The sequence below is a fragment of the Cherax quadricarinatus genome, chromosome 17 (assembly GCF_038502225.1).
Source record: "Cherax quadricarinatus isolate ZL_2023a chromosome 17, ASM3850222v1, whole genome shotgun sequence".
In the NCBI taxonomy this organism is placed as follows: Eukaryota; Metazoa; Arthropoda; class Malacostraca; order Decapoda; family Parastacidae; genus Cherax; species Cherax quadricarinatus.
Genome location: NC_091308.1, coordinates 18,735,360 through 18,755,301, shown reverse-complemented (window position 1 = coordinate 18,755,301; position 19,942 = coordinate 18,735,360). Strand labels below are relative to the sequence as shown.

Genomic DNA, 19,942 nt, shown 5'->3' with positions numbered 1-19,942 from the left:
TAAATTTGGCTCCTTTGGTCTATTTCTTTAGGCTATGCTTATTTTTTTTTAATTAATTAACATCCGTGTACAGTAATAGCGCAATAGTTTTCTAAAATGAACAAACAGCTGTATTTTCCCTTACTTACCGAAGCGTCAGAATACAGTATGTGCTTCTAAACAGACATTGTAGCAGAATGGAAAGCTTAATTAAAACGACGTCTAGGCTCAGTAAAGGTTCTCCTCTTGCTACAGTGTATTTTTGTCAGCTTGTCTGTCTTCATCTTCATTTCCACGCTTGTGCTTAATAATAAGGCCTATCTTTCAAGTATATTTTTTTCTCACTTTCAGATTAAAGCTTTATGTTGAATACACAAGCGTCCCTGCACTCCACTTGCAATGTGGATAAGGCGTGGATGGGAGACAGTGTTGGATGTCTCCTGCTGCTGCCAGACACAGCTGGTGCTGGTGATGTCAGTAATACTCAGCTGTACTTATGGAACTCCACTGCTGTTAGTGGCACTGCTGGGGTCATGTGACCTACATTGTTCCTGTTGGGTCAGGCAGCCAATCGTCAGTGATATGTGAAGTATGGGAGGAAGGACCACAAGCATTATGTAATCAAAGTTGTGTGTTGATAATGCTGCAGCTGACCACTAAGGAGCAAAGGGTTGTGAGGTGCCACAGTGTAGTGTAAGCAAGCCAAAGAAACAAGTAGTCATAGATATAAGCAAGCCTGCATTGGATCCATGGTGCCTGGGACAGTATGCGCACATGTCCACCAAGTGAGAGAAGTTAAGAGACTTTAGTGAGCTTCCTTCTCAAATCATCAGGTCCAGCCACCAGTGGAACTCCTGTAACCCAACATAAGGTCTGTGTTATCATTCATGAGGTCACTGGGTGGCTCTGTCAGCCAGTACTGGCCAGTGGACTGACTGTGTTTTTATACCAACACCACCTGCACAGGAAATAAGTCGGGAAGCATAAGGAATCGCGATGAGCATTGCTGCTCCGCCAGAGCACCAGTCAGCTCCCGTGACTTTCCTTGGACTTGTGTGCTCTGTCTATAAGCACTTGTGTTCTAAGTTGTGCACACCAGTTTTGCTTGGTCAGATCCTGGGGATCAAAGAAGAAAAGACATGTATACTTGTACATAGCCATATAAACTATATATTAAGCTCTGTGTTTACAATGTTGTATCTAGGGCTTCTGTTCAGCAATAAAATGTGAGACTGAAGTGTTAGAGCAAATACTGGCAAAATGGCTCGAGTGATGGTGTTTACACACAATATGGAATGTGCCTTGATTGACATTGCATTTACATCAGTCTAGAAACCAGATAGACCAGTTGATTTGGTTTATGTCATTTTATCTGATATTTGTTGTATATACTTTTTCTTCCCCTTCCTACTCTTAGTTGTAAATTTCTTTCGTTGTAACATGAGTGATCACAGAATGATATATTTTCAACAACAAGAAAGACTGGTTTAGGGATTGTCACTGGTTTGTACCGAAGCTAAGCGTTTCATTCTCCTTCCTCCTATATACAGATGAACTTCAAAAACTATAATACGTTACAGATCACACGAAAACTTTTACATATTCAACTCTAATTTAGATATTACTACTTGCCTGTGTGTGTTTGTGATTCATCATTGCATACCTGTAATAATGTTGGTAGAATTACCGACAATGATAGGTATAAGGACACATGTGCAACTAATGCGACATTTTATTGTGGCATCGTTTCCCTCTCCAGGAGCGAAAAAATGTGCAACCCGTGAGCGAAACGTTGCCACAATAAACTGACGCATTACTTGCGAGAGTGCATACCTGTCGCTAAATGGTAGATGCATGGTGGGTTTGTGATGATCACCGGACTCAAGGAAACAATAGTATCCAATACGGTGGGGGAGGGGGAAGAGATACAAAGTAGTAAAATGCAATTCTTTATTGAGAGCATTTGTCAATAAAAAATCTCATTATACTACTGGATTTATGTGTCTTTATCTTCCATCGTGTCGGTATTTGATACCGTTTGTCTCCATGATTCATTACCTGTGAATCTTGGCCCAAGACGTTCTTCGTCGACGTGATTCTTTTTCTTTTTTAATTTTTAAACTTATGCAAAATGCATTTTAAGCTTTAGTGGTGTGCTATAAAATTCTGACGTTATGGTTGAGAGTTGAAACACATTAGTGGAGGCTGAAACAAATCTTTATGTAATTTTTTTATATATAAAATCTTTCTGCTGTATTCTCTTGGGAATACTTTTTGAACTGGAATTTAGGTTAACTAAGCTTTAAATTTTATGTTAAACTTACCGTTGGATACTTATATTGTGTTTCTTATTTATTTTTATGTAACTAATAATCATTATTATTATTGTTGTTGTTATTGTTGTTGTTATTACATTCATTGGGAGTGCTAAACCCGTAGGGGTTTCACAGTGACTGAGGGAATGGAAAGCAATCAGGTACGACCCGAGGACAAGTAGGCTACGTTCAGTTCTTTGTATCAGAAGACACACACATACACACACACACACACACACACACACACACACACACACACACACACACACACAAGAGCAGCATACTATTAGTGTGGCTATGGAATCTTATCAAAGAGTTTAGCTGGAATATTATTCTGACAATGTTATAGACTTGTTCCAGTCTATAGAGAGGAACTGTGGTGACGGAGTAGAACTTAGAAAAGCGTCACGCCGACACTCACCAGAACCTAGTTAGGCCTGCGACTAATGTTATGGTAGTCATGAATGCAATACAACCGTCACTGAGAAGAATCACAAGGCAGGAATGTACTACCTTCTGTGACCTGTGCTGTTAGAAATTGAATCAATCATTACAGTACATGTCCTTTCTCATTCACCCACGACCATCCATTCATCCCTCCATAACCTGCCACGTTTTATCTCTTAACTTGCACGTTACATGTCATACTTGCTGCATGCTGAAGCCACAGGGTCAGGCACTTGAGCAGAGCAGAGTACCCCCGTGATACCTTGGTTAGGGGGCACCACACGTTGTCAGGGGCCTTCCATCTTCTGAAGAGTACTATTTTCTCTCTATTATTTTCTACTTGCCGAGCTGGCTGGCTAGCTCTGGTTAATGAGTTTTGTATGGTGTGAGTTTTAATAGCGTATGTTTTTCGGCATTTAGCTCTCTCCTAGTGCAGACAGAAGCCTGACTGGTCTGCCTGGCTGCAGGCTAGTCCAGCGCCCCTCAGGAGAATCGTCAGGAACCTTCTCTCCTATCGCATGGGGCAGACAGGCCCAGCTCGGGCACGGGGCTCTGCTCTTAACCCCCTTAAACCATATTCATCTATAAATTGTGAAACACACCACGGTGGCACAAGCCTGCCGTAAAGTAGGCACTAGTACACAAGTGTCAGGGGTAGGGGCAGTACTTCATGATCTCATTCCGTGGTTAGCGGCAGCAGTTGCCTGGAACCCACACTTCTGCTGCCCCTGGGATTCCTAGGTCAGTTTAGTCTGATCCATGCAATGATCACTGGAGTATTTGCATTGCTGAGGCATGATAGCTGCCCTTCCATCCACCCCCCGTGTCACTACTTAGGACCGGACCAGAAAATTCACTTTGCCCGTAAGAATTAACAGGAAGGTGTCTCCTCCCAGTGGCTTGTTGGTGCTTGGGGGATATGGTGTCGGTCTGGCTTGTGTTTTGTGGTTCAGCTTGAGCTCTGTGTCGACCTCACTCTTGTGTGCTTATTTGCCGTCCTAATGTTACTTGTAGAGACAAGGTAGCTAACCTAGTGCAGTTTCATCATCACACATTTCGTGCAGTAAGTGAGGAAATAACAGTGGGACTATACTGATTACTAAAGTTGATAAATTAGACACATGTGCAACACTTGGGTATCTATAATCTGGGAACGTTTGACCATATTGTCTTCATCAGTCTACTACAAAGAGGAATGGTGATCACCTGAGGGACTGATTACCTCAAACTCTTTCTGATCTTCACCATTCTTCTCTGCATTGCACTGATGAATCCAGTGTATGGCGAAACGTTTCCACCGTAAAGATACCTAAGTGTTGCACAAGTGTCTAATTTATCAACCTGTCGGTTCTCTGAACTGTTTATCTACATTAAAGTTGGATACCGTGCCTCAACATGGAACACCTTTGGGTCCCCCAGTTCGAGTTTCCTGGTTCCCCCTCCGGCCCCACTATGATTCCACTTGCCACAAACCAACTACCTCAGTTGATAGTGTACAGTTCGTCAAGGTGCGTGTAGGGCGTTCAAGTAATCAAAAATTTGGTTGGGAACGACCATAAAAGACCTGTGTCGGGATTCACGAGTTGTCACAGACCAGTCATTACAGGACAGCCAAACCCTGAATTGTTGGGCTTAGCTGCTTCTTTTACACTTTAGTTACTGTATCACACTTAGCAACAAGAGTTTTAGTATGCCATTGAGTTTAGTTGCAAGGCCAAATAGGTTAAGGTTATATGGATAAAAAAGGTTCAAACTGTCAACAGGATGTTAACTGGATAACATTCGAGTGGTAGACACAGTGAGTCCCGGGAGGTCAAATTTATTGTATTACTTTATATTTTTTTGTATAATTTTGCCGGGGGGACCAAGGCGCTCCAACACACTTGTTAATAACTTGTCCTTCTCTCATCTTTTCTTGTCTACTTTGTGTGCTGTATTTGTCCACTATATCTGTCAGTGTCCAAAGCAAAGATAGTTTTGCCACAGACTGAATCTAGTATATAACATTTGTAACTGTGCATAATAGATGTTTTATTTATTTTTGCTGCCCAGTATGTGTCATATACAGTATATGAAAACTAAATGTTTCAAGCTTCAAATGGTAAAGCCAAAATGTGGACCATTTGAGGTGATAAGAGCGTGTAAAATTAAAAATACAGAAGCCAATATGTGCGAGTTCAACTGTAAATATTAATTATATTAATAATAATATTAATTATGAATGTCATCATAAATGGTTCTCTATGCAGATGCATTTATGTGACTCGTATGTTAGAAAAGCCAAATAAATTACGAGTCTAGGAGAGTAATAGTTTCACTGAACCTCTAGTTATATATGTCCTTTTTTAAACTGATATTATATAATAATTTTATCTGTGTATTGTAGCTGAGTAACCCCTATGAGTTTTGAGCTTCTTCGTCAATGTAATAATAATATGAAGTATAGTATAAATAAAACGATCTACCGTACTGAGGTTTTCTGCAATAAGGTGACGCAAATCAACTGACTTAACGTTGTCAGCCATATGGGACGTCACTCTGCACTATCAGAGACAAGCATATTCCATAAACTCATGAATAATATCTCTCCCTACGCTGGAAACAATGTGAAAGCCTATAAAAGGCATGAAGCATACATGATGTGGAGGCTGGGTATGAAGCCTGTATCAGTAGCAAGGAACGGAGACGCACACTGACGTCCCATTATCGTTCAGAAATAAATACATTATGACGCATCGATATTTACGCATCAATATATATATATATATATATATATATATATATATATATATATATATATATATATATATATATATATATATATATATATATATATATATATATATATATTATTGTAACCACGAACGAGTGGTATTTAATCAATAACAACACTAAGACTAGCCATGGACTCGAACCAATGTCGTTTTGTTCCAAGTCATGGTGAGCGAAAATCACACGATGCTCTAACCCACAGGACCACCAAATCCTACAAGAATCAAGCACCCAGCAGAGCTAGGTGTTTTACCTTAATTCGAGGACATACGGTGGTGTGGGTGCATCTGACCTAATTTCATTCTACTCCCCGAGTGGTGTACCAGCCTCCACAAGCGGTATTTTATATTATTGTAACCACGAACGAGTGATATTTAATAAAATGCACCTATAAAATATTAACAATGGCACATTACATAAAACAATTGTTTTTCCTTCGTATGTTTACTGTCGAATCAAGAAAATGGTTCTTAAAATGGTATACAATACCGACGAGTTGGTAAGTAAGACACATGTACAACAGATATCTTTCTCCTGAAAAGTTTCGCCGATACAGTCGACTTCATTCGCGTACTGAAAAGTTGGCAGAAGCAGTAGAGATGTGACGGCGATGTAATTACATCGTCTTCACATCTCTACTGCTCCTGTCAACTTTTCTGTACTTGACTGAAAAAGCCTACTGTGTAGGCGAGACTTTTCGGGAGATAGATACCTAACTGTTGCACATGTGTCTTACTTACCAAAATTGTTCTTCACCAGAAAGATGTTAAGACTGTTCTTCACAAGAAATGTGTTATTAACACTGTTCTTCACCAGAAAGATGTTATTAAGACTGTTCTTCACCAGGTAGGTATTAAAATAGTTCTTCACCTTGTAGGCGTTAAGACTGTTCTTCTCCAGTTAGGTGTTATAAAGACTGTTCTTCACCAGAAAGGTGTTTCTAAGACTGTTTTTCACCGGGTAGGCGTTATTAAGACTGTTCTTCTCCGGGTAGGTGCTATTAAGGCTGTTCTTCACCAGGTAAGTGTTACTAAGACTGTTCTTCACCAGGTGTTACTAAGACTGTTCTTCACCAGGTGTTATTAAGACCGTTCTTCACCAGGTAGGCGTTAAGACTGTTCTTCACCAGTTAGGTGTTATTAAGACTGTTCTTCACCAGAAAGGTGTTTCTAAGACTGTTTTTCACCGGGTAGGCGTTATTAAGACTGTTCTTCTCCGGGTAGGTGCTATTAAGGCTGTTCTTCACCAGGTAAGTGTTACTAACACTACTGTATTTCATAAGTTAGGGAGTAAATAAATACAGTTAGTAAACATCATATATTTTATTCTTTATACACATTATCATACAATATTGCATTTACAAGAGAGAGAGAAATAGAGAGAGAGGGATTGACCTCCCGGCACTGGAAGAGTGAAGAAGGAACTGGAAGATCATTGGACTCAAGTTTAGTGATCAGCAGGAAGTCAGAATAGCGAAGCGAACATTTCCAGATTGCTAAAACGGAATTTTTTTTTACCCCAAGTCTTATATACTACAAATCAATCGACAAAGCTTTGTGTATAACGAACTGTAAATTATTTTGTTTTTATATTTTAGATTAAGAGTATGAAAGGGAGGGAGGGAGGGAGGGGAGGTGGTGGGGGGGATATCAATACATTAGCCACTAGAAGGTTACGATGAGAAACATTAAGAGGAACCTGGTATCTACTTTGCTGTGGCATACATGGTTGATCTTGCTTTCTTGAATCACAGTTGTGTCTCTCCACCACACTCTTACACACAGTGACAACTCATTATCACTAGTCACTGCAGTGATTAGTGTGGCCCTTCGTCGTGTGACCCATTGTCGTGTGACCCTTTTTCGTGTCACCCCCTCGCCGTCTCTCATTTTTTGTCGATTTGGGAGAGTAACTAAACTGCAAGGTAATATTCCTTAAATGGAAAGACAGATGTTTTACAAATTTGGGAAAGATGGAGTGGGCTTAAGAGACAGGTCGAGGCGGACACTGTAGACGGGGAGACAGGAACAAGCTTCCCCATAGATATGTTTTCATGTCAAATATTTTGCTATTAACACAATGGAGATAAATCTTACACGAGGTTTCGGTCCTTCCTCGACAATTACTAAGTAACGACTCAGAAATAAATCCTTAGACATCTTATAAAGATTTATCGCTAATGTGTCGTGGGCTAGTTTTAAATTGTGACTTTTGTTCTTTATATCACTTAAAAGAGAACAAGTGGAAGGCACAATTTGCCCCTGAGGGTCGTGTCAACAAGTCGAGAGTAGCTATCCTTGAAGAATTTATTTGATAAGGTTTCCAGATGCAGTATATAAAAAAAATTAATTTCAGTGATCCTAACAGCTAGTCACATAATTACAAGACTATGATCTGACTATATACTGAACCGATTTTTGCACATCATGCGGTCACAGACGACGACACATTACACAGTAGATTTTAAATGTATATGCATATGACCAATTTCAACCATACAGAAAAAAATTCCCATCTAATAAATTGCGTCTCACAATAAAAAAATATATATATATTTTAAATTAAATTATGAGCACATTTTCACGTCATGGATTGTAGATGATGTTGTCTTCCGCAGCTCTATATCTCATGGCGCTCCTGACGGAGGGAGGAGGACCGTAGTTCTCGGTGTCGGATTCGTAAGCATCGTTGACGTTACCACCGTTCGGGGTAAACACGCGCTGGTTGTCTGCCTCGGAAGCTATGGAGGTGCGGTTGCGCGGCTGTGGGAGTCACAGATACAATCAGTTAACACTACATGATGCAGGAGGCAGGTAGCTCTGTAACACATGACTTCAGAGCACTAGCATAAATATGCAGAACTTGATATGTACAAGAATCAGTAAAGTGCTGCGATTCAAGATCGAACATATATGTGGATGAAAGGACACGAATGCATACTCTTCGAGCATCTTTAATAGCTATGCTTCGGTTATTGGATCCTGGTCACTCATTTGGAGTGACTAAGGTCCCAGCAGTGAAATGCACTCGTAAAGATAACCTATGTACACTTGCGTCCTTTCATTCATAGCTTCCGTACCTATTTGTGTATATATACATTCATATATTCATATGTTATTTTTTATTAAAGTTGATAATTTAAGTTTAATTTGGCTAGGTTTAGGTTAGTCCGTTAAACTGGAACGGTTTAGGTTAGATATACATAGATTAGTTTAGGTTAAATCTGGTTACTACTGTTACTAGGTTTAGTTAGCTATGCATATTATTATAATTACTACGAACTTCCTACAGTAGTAAATAATTTATTACACCATGACAATTTGCATATATAATTACATATCGATTTGCCATATATTTAAGACTGAGGGTAAGTCCGGCACACGTGGCAGAGGCCAAGATAACAAAATATTGGCAAATATCGCAGGATATGTAAGTTATTTACAAACATTTGACAACAACATGTACAGTGCAGAGGTCAACACACTAACAAGCTGACAACAGTTCTACATTGCTACAAGTAACATATTAAGTTCACTCTACTACTAGCATTTCCTCCAAAATCCACATTAACTTCATCCTCTCTTGTGTAGATGTTATCCAGACCAGAAGAGACTGGCTACCATCAGCACAATAGGGAATGTAGTGCAGAAGCTGCTAGGTTCCTAGCAAGCATCAATAAGCAATGGGACCCGACAAGGTGACTTGTTAAGCCCTGAGGGAGGTAGCGAGAAAACTGGATGAACTGCTAACAAAAATCTACATGTTAATGAAGACAGGACATTTTTCAGAAAAAAAAATGAAAATAAACAAAAATTTCGTTGGAAAATTCATGCAAGCGGATAGATACACAAAACTGAATTACATAGTGAGAAGGTAACGAGGAGAGTGTTGGAGCACCATGAGATACACGGTGCTCAAACAACAACCATTATAAGTTTATGGAAGGTAAATCCTGTCTCGCAAATCTACTTGAGTTCTACGACCGAGTAACCAAGATTCAGCATGAATGGGGGATGGGTGAAGTACGTAAGACATGCACTTCGCTGAAACAAGGAATAGCTAAGCGAAAGGAGATAGAAATGCATAGTCATGGAAAGGCATAAACCCCTAAGGGCAAATAAGAGAAAATCTGATACAAACTGGTGGAAATTCTGAAAAAATTTCCACTGATTTAAAAAAATGGCGAGTTAGGGATGAATATTGCAGATGAGGTAGAGAAGAGAAGCTGACGAGCCAGATGCAGGAGTGCTAGTGTAGGAGAGAGATAGAGAGGAGAGAAGCGGGAGAGAGAGAGAGAAAGAGTGAGATAGAAAAGAGACCAGATATTAGCCTACACAGTGATGGGGGGAGGGAAAGGAAGCAGGGGTGAAGGGCATTCACGTGGTAATGAGTTAAGGTTATACGAAATAGTAACCTAAAAAAGAGAGCGACAGCAGCAGATCACTACTGAGGGAGTGTTAGAGGCGAGTTAAGAGGCAGGACTGAAGGAAAGGTATACCACTCAGAAGTGATGTGAAGGGTAGGGGTTGGAAGAGAGAGGGGCGAAGAACCTCTGGTTCTCCACGTCGGAGGTGATGGAAGATCGCGAGCGAGGCTGCAGGAGAATCACGGTCAAGTTAGTGGAAATGCTGACACCTTGCTGCCGCCCCCTTTAAAGAGGGATGGTGCCTTGACATATCAGTGAAAGATTCTGCATCCCAAATTTTTCCCCGGAGATGTCTGAACCTTGTGGGTATTGCACATCCTTGTGGATGCTGTGATTGCACAACACCCAGTTTCTGTTATGGGTGGTTGTTATGGTAGTGGGTGAAGCAAGCTAGGTTGTGGCTGAGTGTGTTTACATAGGTATAGTAGTGGTATGATGTTGAAGGACGACCAGAGAAAGTATGGGAACATTAGTGTTGGACGCAATACAGGTTTATTTTAACCTGATACTTTGTTTATACAGAAATGAGTGACACATGAGAGCATGTTGAAATCCCATAGTTATGCAGAGACAACAGGCCTTACCCAAGTGTTGTGTAAACCCAGGAAAAAACAGTTTCTGCACTATTACTTTTTGCACACAAGATGAAAATACACAGTAGTGACTTTAGTCATAAAGCCACAACATGCAGATTTTTTTTTGAGGCAATATTTCGTTCAGTGCAGAGCTCCATCAAGTCATGACTTGATAAAGCTCTACCATAACTTAAACGTTATCCATATATATGCTTGTTTTGTATATTGCATCTTTATGCCCATCGCCTGTGGACACTGTCTGGACATCCAGTAGCAGTACTGTACTGCTGTGTGGTACAAGGGAAGTGGGCAGTAGTAAAGTTAACACGACAGGTGTCTGAAGGTTTGGCCGTTGTAAGGGTCGTCAAGAAAATGATTATTAAACACAAGAAAAAAACTCCACATTAGAAATAAATTAATGTGTCTGTTACTGTATGTACATTCCAAGAACGGCGAGAGGCAGCAAGACCTCTATATGGTAATGCAAAAACCCAGCAGTTTCGCTAAAAGGTATGTAAAACAGCTCACCTTTGAGAGAAACATTCTTTGCATAACCTTACTTTCTGGTATTATGCCTACCGACCAAGAGCTATATAACTTTAGATGCATGCTTGATTTAACGTGTTATAAATGTCCATGCAGAAGGTGCCGAGGGGAGCAGATGCAGACTTGGAAATGGGAGATTCTCTGGTAGTTGGTGCACCAGTTAATTTCTGCCTCGAAAGAAGGAAGAGGAATTTATTTTATAGACAGTCTCATTATTTACCCTTCCAAAGTGAAGAACTTTGTGGCAGAGAAGCGGTTCATAGAAAGAAGTTCTTTACATACAAAGATGTTTACCTCTTCTCTGTACAATGTTAATAATAATGATAATGATAATAATATGAAGACAAGAAGCAGCACAAACACTACAGAACATATATTTGGCAACAACAACAATGCCATAAAGAGAAAAATCACAGCAAATTGCATTACGGAGATATCTTACACTGCAGAGGTGTACTTAGTCATTGCATTGAATATTCTTGGATCAATGAAATATTACTTAGTTTAAGCAATAAGCATTCTTGGATCAAGTGAAAATGTACGTCATTGTGTGTGTGTGTGTGTGTGTGTGTGTGTGTGTGTGTGTGTGTGTGTGTGTGTGTGTGTGTGTGTGTGTGTGTAAGCTAAGACTTTTCAAGTATATAACTATTATAGATGGTGTTCCAAAAAATACAACCCCTGGAGAATGCAATTGTTATTGTAACTTAATGTGAATAATTAAATACAAAAATAGTGTTCTCATTACAGTACTTCTTTTCTGTTCTTTTTAATGAACACTGTGTGTTTAAATCAGTCTTACATGTTGGAAGACCTACAAGTCAACATTTAGCGTACAGAAGACGGCATATCCCAAGAGACATTAAAACAAGCGTTCACTATCTTGATTTGTCGTGTACACTTAAGTGAAAAACCCTGATGGTCAACAACGTTGATCGTCAACACATTCAAAGGATTTTCTAATTTACTGATAAATATGCATTTACCATTAGTTGTCTTTTTTTGAACACCCTGCATATATAAGGAACATGTGTTCACATGAAAGCACACATACAAATATTCAGACTCCCACAGATGAACACTGAACATCTAAAGCTTGGCATTAACCTGAAAATTATATATTGTTACCTTGGAGCAGTTTAAATAATTTCTATGTCAGCAGCAAAGGAGGCACGCTGTTTTAATGGGAGAAAAATATGTCATAAGGCTTCGTGAGGAAAATTTAAAAAAAATGTATAATTTGATTTACGACTTTCAGATAATAGTTGTATTCATCCACCTCAGTGGCCTCCTCATCACAGGCTGACACCTCACACCCTGCGAGGTGTCAACCTGTGCCACCATCTTTCACTTTCTCAAGCACTACATTGTCCCTTTCTCTCTCTGCATTTGCTAATATTATGGAAGCTAATATCAGCTACACAGCCTTCTTTCTTACACTTGTTTTACACACTCAGGAACCCCTGACTACACAGTCCTGAATGTAGTGCTTTCACTCTGGCACACCTGACTACATACACTTCCACACTTCCCTGTTACGTGTAACTCAACATTCCACAAACTATCAATAAACCTTTAACTTTTACTATAATAAGATATATATGTATATAAATTTCCAAGTTACACCACACTTACAAACATTAGTTATATAATTATTCTAAATGTTAAGAAACTGGCAATGGTAAATAATAGATAATCATCTGTTCTGTGTTTCATCTCTATGTCAACATGGCTCCTGTGATTTTAGTGGTATTCAATATTTTGGTCAGAATCCTTACTTCAGTATTTGTCAAATTATATTTTGGGATGCGATAGATTAATTTTTCCCCCTTTCTCAGATTCAAATTCAATACACATGGTTAAAAAATATTTTATATGGGAGAATTTTTAAGACGAGAGACTTTACCTTCTTTGCTCCCATCGTCTGCATTCTGGATTGTCTTCTCTCCTGGACCACTGTCTCGCGTCTCTCTGCAAGAGCTTTGATGGTCTCTCGACGCATGCTCAGACGACGCATGTTACCAAGCACTGGAGTCTCTGTAATGAGTAGTGCACAATATAACTTTCCTTAGAAGTACACAGCATTGCATGACAGGCGAGATGCTATGAACGAGAACATTACGAGGCTGCGTCCGAGGCAGAAGAGGACCTCAGTGAATTAACCAGTTTTGTAGCGGTGAGGACATACAAGGTAAAAATAAATAATTGTATTAAAATCATTTGTTTTAAATTGATGCTGCAGCTCAATCACAATATTAAATTATAATAAACATAGAATAAACCTCTACGTGTCACATACCGGTGTCCATGCCGTTTTCTGCAGCTTCAGCTGATATACTGAAAAATCTCTTCTTGAAGGCCACATCGAGAGTGCCAATAGCCTGTTTCTTTTGTCTGTGTCTTTCCAGGTTGTGGATGGTCTTGCGCCTTCCAAGTTGTCCTCCTTGAACACTATCACTGTCATAGTCACCATCAATACCTCTTAGTTTCTGAAGTTGCTTCACTATATCAACAGCATTTCTTTGAATGAAAGCATCTTCAGTAGCATCCTCAGCCTGGTAATGATAAAACATATGAACTAAGAGTTAACTTATACTTTGATACTGCTTCAGCGATGATGTTTTTTCAAAGAATATTTCACTAGACCTTATTTCTTTAGTTTGGTAGTTTTAACACGCATTTCATAGCCATATTTTGTAAATGTCGTTAAAAAATTACAGAGGCAGAGATGGATCCAGGGACTATGTCCAAACCTTTCGCTAGTTAAACAAGCTACAGTAGAAACGAGATATTTAACCTATTACAGAGGTACAGTGATCTAAGGGACTGGGCAAAGGTGCATAAAGCATATTTTCATAAAATCAATCAATTATAAGAGCAGAATTCTTATTGTAACTCTACATGTAACAGAAACAGTGTATATACACTGTGTATGTTTTGTTGTACAAAAAAAATAGTTTTGAACCTACCTTCTTATTACAGCAAGTGAGCTCAGTGGAAGACAGGATGTGCGAGATGGTGCCAAAACGATGGAATAACATGGCAACAAACTGAATGATCAGAATAAGGGCAAAGAAGAACACGAACACCAGACCAATTGGTTCCAGCTGGAGGTACTCTTGGCTGATTAGTACCTGAAAGTCACAAAGGAAAGGAGTGTTGATGAGAGAGATGAACAATAACACTAACCTCTGCCTGGTTAACAAAGACACTCGCACACTAGTAAATGAATTATGAGAAAATTATTCAACAACAACTGCTAAAATTGATTACTGTACATTTAGGAAGGTATTTACTGATAACATAATGAGATATATCTAACTGTCCACGTAATCAGTATGGCAAAACAGAATGTATATGATATTTTGGATTTGAATAAAAACAAAAACAATATATATATATATATATATATATATATATATATATATATATATATATATATATATATATATATATATATATATATATATATATATATATAGTAAAATCACTATTAACGAAGACTTGGGCCCAGTATCACCGCACCATTTCACATGACCTCTAGATAGAAATAAGCAGAGAGGAGAGAAACATTGCTAGGGCGAAGTGTGACCTGACGGTCAGTTGTGACATGATTTCCAAGAGTAATCAAGCGCCCAGTGCTATGTGGAGATCATTACTGGCCTAGTGAGATAATAATGGTGATAAAAATGACGATTGATAAGCATTGTTTAGCAATCGTCAAAATTCATGCTACGTTCTTGCTGCACTAAATGACCCATGCAGGTTTAGTGCTTGTTTGCGGAGATATAATAATAACGTTTGTAGTCCGGCAGGAGATAATATAACATTCATCTCACGTTGATGAATATCACACATGTGCAACACTTGGGTATCTTCATTAACGTCGAATCACAGGTGAATTATAAGAGAATAACATCGTAAGTGATATGAAATTCCTCTCACTGCTTCTTACTTTTTTACGCAGTAATGCACACTCGTGTTTATTGCTGCATACGCCTTATTGGACAGTGTTTTCACTGTACCTGGGGCTTTAACTGGAGGGAGTAACGCCCACAGGTGCATGAACATACAAATATGTATACAAAGATTCGTTCTTAAGTAGAGAGTTCTAAAGTCATGGCTAATGAATAATAATACATTGGTAGAGGATACTGATAATATGTAAATGTGGAGACGTATTCTCAGCACACAGCCTCGGCGTTACTTGTCTATTCCCTATACTCCCAGGTACACGTACATTTATCTCAATTTCACTAAAAGACGGTCAGTTACGCACAAGCCGGTGGCAGTTTCCGCAAACACTTTGTAATTAAGTCAGTCCAGGAAATCAGGTCACAACTAGACATCAGGTCACACTGTATCTTGGAAACGCTTCTCTCGTCTCTGTTCATCTGAGCTAAAGATGGTATGTTATACACTGCAGTGACACCGGCTCAAAGACTTTGTTTTATATATATATATATATATATATATATATATATATATATATATATATATATATATATATATATATATATATATATATATATATATATATATATATATGTATATATATATATATATATATACATTATATATATATATATAATATATATATATATATATATATATATATATATATATATATATATATATATATATATATTATATATATATATATATATATATATATATATATATTATATATATATATATATATATATATATATATATATATATATATATATATATATATATATATATATATATATATATATATATATATTTATTATAAAAAAATGAGGAAATACATGCAACAGGTATGATATTGCATTAAAACATTAATTAAATTTCCATGTGACTATGAGGTGAGCCTGGCACTCATGCAGTGAGAGAACACCATGCACAAGGCTCACAAAACTGGCATGCACTGTGGGCACACAAGATTAAGATTAGTTCAAACCTGAAAGGAAGACCAAGACGGTATAACCAGTTCTCGCTGACTCTACTAGACAATACATACATAAAAAATATCACTCAAAGACAATGTAACAAATCTTTATCGTGAATAATATGTACAGTTTTCAGAGATGCCAACAAATGTATACGAGATGTATATTTTTTCTAATGTGTACTTGATAGTTTCTTGCCAAGACTGAGTAATCTTGACGCACCAAACATCTCTCCAGCTCACTCTGACACAACGTATTCTTATATATACATGTAAATTCCTCAGCAAGAGTCTAAACAAATGCATACCATGGATAACTGGACAGAATGAAGAGGCTTAATAATTTTGACGACGTTTCGCTCAGGGCTGAGTGAAAATGAAATCCAAATACGAAAAATGGTTTCTTTACATGTATACCCCTCAGCATTACGTATTAACTTTAACAGGTATATCATCCGAAGGAAGATATACCTATGATTCATACAGCTAGAATCCCAGACAATACACGATAATCCTTAATTTAGTTAGAAGATAGTTCTCAGCAGATAACTTCCGTGTGAACTCCCAGGTCCCCTACTATCCCTGTATCCCATGTACTCCCATGTAATTCTCCCGGAGTCAAGGCATGAGACTCTCCTCTTTCCTCTCGCAATAATAATTATTATTATTATTTTTACAAGTACATGTACAAGGTACAGGCCTAGCTAACATCAATGACATATTACTATATAGAAAGCCGCTTGTTATGCTGAGCATTTCGGGTAAATTAGGTCAGTTTTGCCTCAGGATGCGACTCACACCAGTCGACTAACACCCAAGCACCTATTTTACCAGGGACACCAGGTGTCTTAAGAAAACACGTTATGTCTCCACCTGTACCGGGGATCAAACCAGGGACCTCAGTGTGTGAGCTGAGTGCGCTAGCAACCTAGCTTCGTGACATGTAGCCACAACGATCACAAAAGTATGCTAAATCTCACAACGTATACTTCCTCAGAAAATTTCTTGTTGCTTTATACACTCGCTATGATCACTGACGCTGCTCCTCAACGTTATCAAAACTCACTAAATTTGACATGTAAAGAAAAATATTCACATTTGAAAACTAACTACATATTATTTTCTGTCACCCAGAAATTAATATAATTTTGATTTTCTAAATGAAACCATTCATAAATTTTTGGTTTATTTTTTAAATTACAAAATAAAGTTTGTCTTACTAAAAAAATATCAATAATGTAAAAAAAGTAGAATGATACTATGTCCGATCACTTCGCTGAAGATATATAATTATTCTAGTATTAAATTTTAATTCATAGTAAGATTTACCTGTGTACGACAACTAACAAGAGCGAGAACTGACTATACTGAACCAACCGTAGATGGAGACAGTAACTAGGTAGGTACTGCTAATGGTAATGACCAGGTGGTCGCCAGGTGGTCAACAGATGATCAGTAGGTGGTCACCAGGTGGTCAAAAGGCGAAGATAGTCACCAGGTGAGGATAGTCATGGCGTCCAAGCAGGAGCCTCAGTCGTTCCAGTATGTACAGTGCACTCACTCAAGCATTCGATCTAGTAGTCAGGTTGCTAGTTAACTTACTAGTTACTTAAAAAAGGTTATGGTAGTCGATAGGTACGTAAGGCTAGTCAGTATTTACAGCTGATCATCAAGCTTAAACAGTCACGAGAAGTGAAGCAGAGACAGTCTCTTAAACGGTTCCTCAAGCAAAGACAGTCGGGGGAGAGAGATGGCTGGGAGACAGTCTTCAGCTTCAGGCAGCTGGGAGAGAGTCGTCAGTCACAGGTAAGTGGGAGACAGTCGTCAGTCACAGGTAAGTGGGAGACAGTCGTCAGTCACAGGTAAGTGGGAAACAGTCGTCAGTCACAGATAAGTAGGAGACAGTCTTTAACAATAAGTAGTATTGAAGTAGAGACTTGTGGTGATAACACCAGCTGAGACGCTCATCAGATAAACAGCAAGATTTTAAAGATGACTTAACAAGGAGAGATGAACAGTGAATAGTGAGTATTATGCAAAAAATGGCAACTATATGTAAACAATGGTAACAATAATATGGTGAGTACAACTTTATCTTTTATTACTGGTATGATTTAAATATTTTTATCTAAGCATTTTGCCTTTTAATGATCATAAAAAGCAAAATTCTTTGCATATTTTTTTAAAATAGTACGTTATTAAAGACTTTATGAGAGTAGTTTATGTACTTTTAAGTAACAGTGTAAGGAGAATGTGTTAATTATTAAACGACAAGGACTTTGAAGCAATTACCGTAAAGGAAAAAAATAAACGTTAAATGTTAATACAATTATAAAACTTAATAATTTTATAAGCATTTTCAATCCTGCTCAGATTATCTCAGACGTTTACCAAACGAATTTTATGCAGTTTGTCAATGAAAAATTATTGGCAATTCCTTCGAGATTTGTAAAATTTTCTCCTAATAATGTGTGAAAACGTTTTATAAAAAAAATTGTATAACGTGTTTTTGACAATGAATGGTAAACTATCAGGTCATTTTTAGTGAGGAAGGTAACATGCCGAGTCACATGTAGCATGCTGTGTCACGAGGAGGTCATGCGAGGTCATACTAAGTGTTAAACTGAGTCAGGAACATCAGAGGCTATTTAGTTTTGGGCTAGGTGCAGTTGTGAAGGGAAGGCCTCCCATTTAGTTCCAAGATTTCCCAAATTAATAGGAGATAAGGGAGGCCTGTTGGAAGGAGGTCGCAGAAGTCCTTGGGCACCCCAAGTAGAAGGAGCAGAGGCAGTGTCCTTGTTACCTCCTGAGTCTCTGGTATAACTGTGATGTTTTCTTTGATGCCGAGTGGCCAGTCGATGTGCAGTTCATCTTTGTTCAGCTGCAGTAGGAACACAATGAGCACAAAGAGCGCGTTGAGCATGAAGAAACCGAAGAAAGATTTGTTTCTGAGCTCCTTTAACTCGATCTCAGCTTGTTTCTGTTGGGAGAGAGGTGCACCACACACATCACGGACAAGTTACAAACACTGCCGCCGACATGGATTATGGCTCTGGCCCACCTACCTCGCTCGTCGCCTCGATGAAGGTGATGTTGGTCTTCACGCCCAAGGGCCAGTCGATATGAATAACATCTTTGTTCAATTGGAGTAGGAAGCAAATAATAACAAAGATAGCATTCATCATAGCGAAGGAGAAGACCGCTACATTCCGAAGCTCCTTTAAGTCACCCTCCATTTTTTTCTAGAGGGGGAAGAGAAATAGAGGGAAGGATGGGGATTAGTCCATGCACACCCATAACCACTGAGAAGGTCGCTGTAAACAAGTCCGTATTGCAAGGTCAGTCTTATTAAGAGTGGTGCTGCTTGAATTATTGGTTATGAAGAAAGTGGGAGTGCAGCTTGCACCAGTGAAGTGCTGTCCAGCAGTGGTGACAGATCCAGTATTATGGTGCTGTCTACCCTGGTGACACATCCAGTGGTATGGTGCTATTCAACAAGTGGCAGAACCAGATTTGTGGTGCTGCCCACCGTAATGACAGTGGTGCTGCCAGCAAGGAACCTGGCGTGGCCCATGGCCGGGCTCCGAGAGTACTGAGACTCTCGAAACTTATCAGAATGCCATTGTGGCAGTGCTGCTGTCCACTTCTGTAATAAAACTGACCTTAGGAGAGTGAATGATAGTAACAGAACTCCATTATTTATACAATATAAACTCCCAAAAGTATCTATGTACAGAATGATGTAGTATAATTCTTTCTCTACTGTGATAGACTCATCTATCTACACTAGCAAGTACGTAACTAAATCAACGAAAAAACACATTCTACTCGAGGAACCCAAAAGTTCTTCACATGCTCTGTTAAACACCATCATGCCAACATTCCAGACAATTTTTTATATATATTTTGAATTTCAAAAATCAGTTTATTTAACAATTAACAATACATACAT

The 19,942-nt window shown here is 38.6% G+C and overlaps 2 protein-coding genes across 10 annotated transcripts in view; one reads left to right on the top strand and one right to left on the bottom strand.

Annotated features, from left to right (window-relative positions):
• LOC128686458 (uncharacterized) overlaps window positions 1–5,046 on the top strand; it is a 614,190-nt gene extending 609,144 nt beyond the window's left edge. Inside the window, exon 8 of the mRNA XM_053773393.2 lies at window positions 331–5,046. The gene's annotated coding sequence lies outside the window, so the exon portion shown is untranslated. The remainder of the gene's footprint in view (window positions 1–330) is intronic.
• A 1,774-nt stretch (window positions 5,047–6,820) lies between these two features.
• Window positions 6,821–19,942, bottom strand: part of kkv (hyaluronan synthase-like protein kkv) — a 176,435-nt gene continuing 163,313 nt past the window's right edge. For 5 of the 9 annotated variants that reach the window (XM_070085821.1, XM_070085822.1, XM_070085823.1 and 2 more), the window contains exons 22-26: window positions 19,056–19,232; window positions 14,027–14,191; window positions 13,357–13,612; window positions 12,964–13,094; window positions 6,821–8,275 (exon numbers count right to left, since the gene is read on the bottom strand). In XM_070085821.1, coding sequence (XP_069941922.1) covers window positions 8,099–8,275; window positions 12,964–13,094; window positions 13,357–13,612; window positions 14,027–14,191; window positions 19,056–19,232 — 906 coding nt within the window. In that variant the 3' untranslated portion in view covers window positions 6,821–8,098. Of the gene's footprint in view, window positions 8,276–10,011; window positions 10,108–12,185; window positions 12,233–12,963; window positions 13,095–13,356; window positions 13,613–14,026; window positions 14,192–18,793; window positions 18,971–19,055; window positions 19,233–19,942 lie in introns of all 9 variants that reach the window. The other 4 variants (XM_070085826.1, XM_070085824.1, XM_070085828.1 and 1 more) reach the window with 3 other exon arrangements.